This window comes from Brassica oleracea, chromosome C8, assembly GCF_000695525.1.
Source record: "Brassica oleracea var. oleracea cultivar TO1000 chromosome C8, BOL, whole genome shotgun sequence".
In the NCBI taxonomy this organism is placed as follows: domain Eukaryota; kingdom Viridiplantae; phylum Streptophyta; class Magnoliopsida; order Brassicales; family Brassicaceae; genus Brassica; species Brassica oleracea.
The window spans coordinates 1,061,735-1,067,119 of NC_027755.1; the positions used below are offsets into that span (position 1 = coordinate 1,061,735).

Consider the following 5,385-nt stretch of genomic DNA (forward strand, 5'->3'; position numbering starts at 1 on the left):
AGATCTCGTGTTTGAACTGCTCTCGGGTCGCGAACGTCTGAGCTAGGATCAGGAACGCCTTGGTCTGAAGCTGATCGGGGACGCGAGCTGGAACAGATGCGGGAACAAAAGACCCGATCGGGGTTTAGGGTTCGTCGGATCTCCGGCTAGGGTTAGGGTTTTAGGGTTTTTCGATTTGGGGTCTTAGCTTAGGGATTTAGAGTTTCGTGCTGATAACATGTTATAAAAGTAATGAAAAAGTCTATCTTTATTCATAACATAAAGGTTCCTTATATAGGAGATTACACCGTCATAGATAAATGGAAAGATTACAAATCATAATCTCTTGGTTATGAGCCATGCACAGTCTGGTTCATAACAATTACATTGATTTCAGCTTTTTAATACTTTACTACTACAGACACGAACTTTATTTTTAAGACACACAAACTTATTACCGCGATTACAAACTAGTTGGAGCTACTGGTGCTGGCTCCATCACTTGCCGGAGGCTTCTGCGGCATTTGAACGGAGTAGATAAGGTTCGTAGTGGCACCGAGGAGGACGTTTCTTGGCTCGAATACGATGATATACTCCAGACGAGCACTGTTTCTCACAAACCAGTGGGTTTCCTTGCCCGCTGTGGTGACAACAGAGAAACAAGACCCGGACTTTCCTTCCAACGTATCGTTGCGAACCTCCCCAGGGTTGATGTTGGCTTCCGTGGCCCCCACGTTTGTTATCTCCCTCTGGACGGAAGCTCCGGCAACATAAACATAGTTTAAGACTGCATCCATTGTTTTCTTTGCTATCGCTGATAAACCTCTCTTGCTTGCCATTGTGTTTGATTCAGTGTTCATGACATACAGGGAAGATACCTCCTTTTATAGGGAGATGTCGTAGAAAACTTTGATGAAGGGTGTGATTTCACTTTCAGATTTCTTAAAATGCTATGTTTGGTGGTTTATACAGGGAGCGTGCCATTCCTTAAATGATGAATAATGAAAAAAAAATTCAAGAGTGAAAATATACAATAATGGAGAACCATATGGAAGAAAGAGCGAAAGCGATGCCATATAGGTGCAATACATTTATTCACAACATTAAATACAAAATTTAGGTTTCTTGGCTAGGGATAAGTACGCTCTCTATTTGTTGTACATTTTTGTAAGGGCTGAGTATGGTGCATCCTTTTACAGTTTTACATTAAATCAAGCTTGCTCGAGGATCAAGTCTCAAAAAATGCATCTCAATCAAACGTGTTTTGTAATATACCATTTATTCGAGTCGAGGCATATATAATAGAGAATATTTTTGTGTGTCAAATGAAATTGATAAACAAAATGTTGGATACATTTTTTACATATTTAACAATTTTCATATTTTTCATAGCAAGTTTTTTATATTTTTGATCATACGTGTTTTTGTTAAGTTACCATTATTCAAAGCATATAGGATATGTAGTATTCAATTACACATGTCACAGACTCACGGAGTGTAACTCTATCTTTTGCAATGAAATGTAGTTTGACGTCCAAAAAAAAGATATGTAGTATTCTACTGATAAAGGGTGTAAGAGAACTCATGTTCAGATTTCTTCAAATGTTCATGTATCGTGATAAACACCCAGAGTGTGCAGATTCCGCAAACGTTGATTAATGAGTCATAAATTTTTAAAACATAAAGTGAAAATATACAATAGTGGAGAAAATTATAGAAGAAAGAGAGAAGTGATGAGATATGTCAATATTTATGGTGCAATACATATTTTGACAACATTCAATACAAAATGTATGTTTTTGGTTAGGGATGAGTACGCTCTCTATTTTTTTTTTTACATTTTGTAATGGCTGAGTGTGGATCATTATTTTAAACTATATCATTTGTGTCGCACAAGCTTTTGCTTGGATCACGTCTCAAAAAGACATCTCAATCAAACACGTACGTTGTGTAACAATCCATTTATTCGAGTCGATGCATATATAATAGAGAATATTTTTGTGTGTCAAATGAAATTGATAAACAAAATGTTGGATAAATATTTTACATATTTAACAATTTTCATATTTTCAGAGCAAGTTTTTTTTTATATTTTTGATCGAACAATATAATTGCTGGGAGATTCTCTAAAGATGTTTCAATCATACGTGTTTTTGTTAAGTTACCATTATTCACGGCATGTAGGATATGTAGTATTCAATTACACGTCTCACGGACTCACGGAGTGTAACTCTATCTTTTGCAATGAAATGTAGTTTGACGTCCAAAAAAAAGATATGTAGTATTCTACCGACAAAAGGGTGTAAGAGAACTCATGTTCAGATTTCTTCAAATGTTCATATATCGTGATAAACACAGAGAGTGTGCAGATTCCACAAACGTTGATTACTGACTCATGAATTTTTAAAACTTAGTGAAAATATACAATAGTGGAGAAAATTATAGAAGTAAGAGAGAAGTGATGAGATGCCCTATATATTATTTGAGAAACATTACAACTTTTTTTGTATGATGATTCTTAGAGAAATATGTTGGTCTATCTAATTATATAATAAACTTTTTATTAAACTAACAACAAATTCATCATTAATATACTTTATTATTTTCTTAAATAAAATTTACGGAATTGCCTAATGTAGCTAAAGTAGCCTAATGTAGCTAAAGTATATATGACAATTAATGATTTTGAATAATAAAGATTTGATAAAAAAATAGTGTATTTTCTATCATATTTTTTTAATTTTATACTATCAAATAAATTAAACAAGCACAATAACCATATAATAAAAATTTAGATTTTTATGCATATGTTATATTTTGAATTTTTACAAACGGCTATAAATTACTAAAACTGTTAAAAGTCTCACATTCAAATTTTATGATCCATGGTTTAAAATTTTTGTTATGACAAAATGCAAATGATTACAAAAATTATATAAGTAAAAAGTCTAATTTAATTAATTATTAAGATTAATATATATATCGTTTTAAATTAAACTATAAACCATATAAAATACAATATTTTAGTTTCAAAATTTACTTTGAACAATTTTTTTTGATAAAAGTTTTGAACGATCATTGACAACTATTTTTTTAAATTATAAATTACTAAAACTATTAGTCCTACAATAAAAATTTTGTTATCAGTAATTTAAACTTTTTTCTATAAAAGATACAAATGATCAAAAAACTATATGATTAGAAATCATCATTTAATAGTCATTAATATTAAAAATATACTAAAATATATTATCTATATTATTATCATTTAAATTTAATTACATATCCTATCAAATATAAAAAAATATATTTTTTGAATTAATAAAATGAATTTATATGTTCACACCAATTTAATTATATATTTAATAGTTATTGATTTTTAATTATTTAATATATATTTTTTATTTCATAATATGTAAAAATATTTAATACATAAAATAATTTATATATATAATGTTGATCCCGCGCAAAGCGCGGATCTTAACCTAGTATATCAATATTTATGGTGCAATACATATTTTGACAACATTCAATACAAAATGTATGTTTCTTGGTTAGGGATGAGTACGCTCTCTATTTTTTTTTACATTTTGTAATGGCTGAGTGTGGATCAATATCTTAAATTATATCATTTGTGTCGCACAAGCTTGCTTGGGATCACGTCTCAAAAAGACATCTCAATCAAACATGTTGTGTAACAATCCATTTATTCGAGTCGATGCATGACAATATTTTGTGTGTCAAATGAAATTGATAAACAAAATGTTGGATAAATATTTTACATATTTAACCATTTTCATATTTTTCAGAGCAAATTTTTTTTATATTTTTGATCGAAAAATTGCCGGGAGATTCTCTAAAGATGATTCAATCATACGTGCTTTTGTTAAGTTACCATTATTCAAGGCATGTAGGATATGAAGTATTCAATTACACATGTCACGGACTCACGGAGTGTAACTCTATCTTTTGCAATGAAATGTAGTTTTTTTTTTTTTTTTGCCAAAAAGTGAATTCATATAAATATGCGCGAATTTGTAAATTTACAAAAGGGTTAGAGTTTAGCAGGATCAGCCTTAGCAAAAAAGATAAAACAAGGTAAGCCTGCACATGATTTGGTTAAACTAACAACCAATTACTCAAATCTCAGCCACGACTGCATTAAACTGTTGAAACGTTTGTTTTTCCAATGGCCGAGGATAACATCTCTGATGAAGCGATCAATTTGCTTGCATACTATCGCTGAAGTAGAGGATGTACTGGCGTGGAGTCTGTTGTTCCGCTCCCTCCAGATGTTGTAGATAACGGTTTGCAAAGCAAGGCGTTTGAGGGTCCTAGAGGAAGTCGTGTCCCTAATGCTTATCCAATCCGAGAAGGCTGTCCAGGTGTGGAAGTGCAGACCACTGTGGCCTAGCCTTGTCAGTATACGCTCCCAGATTTGTTCACTTACTTCACATCGCAAGAAGAGGTGGTCCCTGTTTTCAATGAAAGAATCACAAAGACAGCATGTTGTCGGGGTGTTCATACTCCAACTGGCAAGACGAGCTCTCGTCGGGAGACGGTCTTGGCTTGCAACCCAAAATGTAAACGCATGTCTCGGAACAGCACCACTGAACCAAACGTTACGTGTCCAAGCTTGGATCTGTCCCCTGTTTCTGATACCCTCCCAAGCAATTTTAATTTGAAAAGTATTAAACTCCTCTCCCTGCAAAGACCAGACGTAACAATCTTCCACAGACGACAAACGAGGATTTTCGATGGTTGTAAGATAGGTCTGCAATTCTTCTGCTTCATTTGAACGTGCCCCCCTCATGATCCACCCAGAGCTGGTACAAGTATCGGATACTGTTGCAAAGATAGGAATTTGGAGCTGGCTGGGCCCCCTTTCACCAAAGTAAGTCAAGAGGGAACCATAAGGGGTCCAATTATCACTCCGGAACCTGATTTTTTCACCGTTACCGAGCTTGGCTTTGATGAATTGAGAGGCCAAACCCGCAGGCGCAAGATAGCCTTCCATGTCCAAGAAGAGGGCTGATTCTCATCAATCCTCCACAAACAATGCCCTTGCAGCCTGTAGCATCGAATCCAACTTGCCCAGAGAGAATCAGAGGGGACAAGAAGGCGCCATATAAGCTTTAGACACAATGTTTTGTTCCACAAACCAAAGTCCCGAAATCCTAGACCACCCTCAGCTTTGGGAAGACAGACAGTACTCCAAGAAACCTTAGCCAAATACCAAGAGTTAGTTTTACCTCCCCACAGGAAACATGAGCACATCCCTTCAATCTTTTTTATACATCCTTTGGGGAGAATAAAAGCTGACGTTCAGAAATTTATAGAGCCATAGATAACTGAGACAATGAGCTCTTTCCGACCTGCAAAAGATAGAGCCTTCGACGACCACAG

General features: G+C 34.2%; 1 protein-coding gene across 1 annotated transcript; it reads right to left on the reverse strand.

Moving 5' to 3' along the window:
* Nucleotides 1-4,114: 4,114 nt before the first annotated feature.
* On the reverse strand, nt 4,115-4,996 carry LOC106308377. The gene has a single exon (XM_013745534.1). It carries the CDS (start codon nt 4,994-4,996, stop codon nt 4,115-4,117), a length of 882 nt encoding a protein of 293 aa, XP_013600988.1.
* Between the last annotated feature and the right edge of the window lie 389 nt (nt 4,997-5,385).

Bases quoted from the DNA above. Each gene is read 5' to 3' on its own strand.
- LOC106308377 (XM_013745534.1), bottom strand. From the start codon at position 4,996: ATGGAAGGCTATCTTGCGCCTGCGGGTTTGGCCTCTCAATTCATCAAA.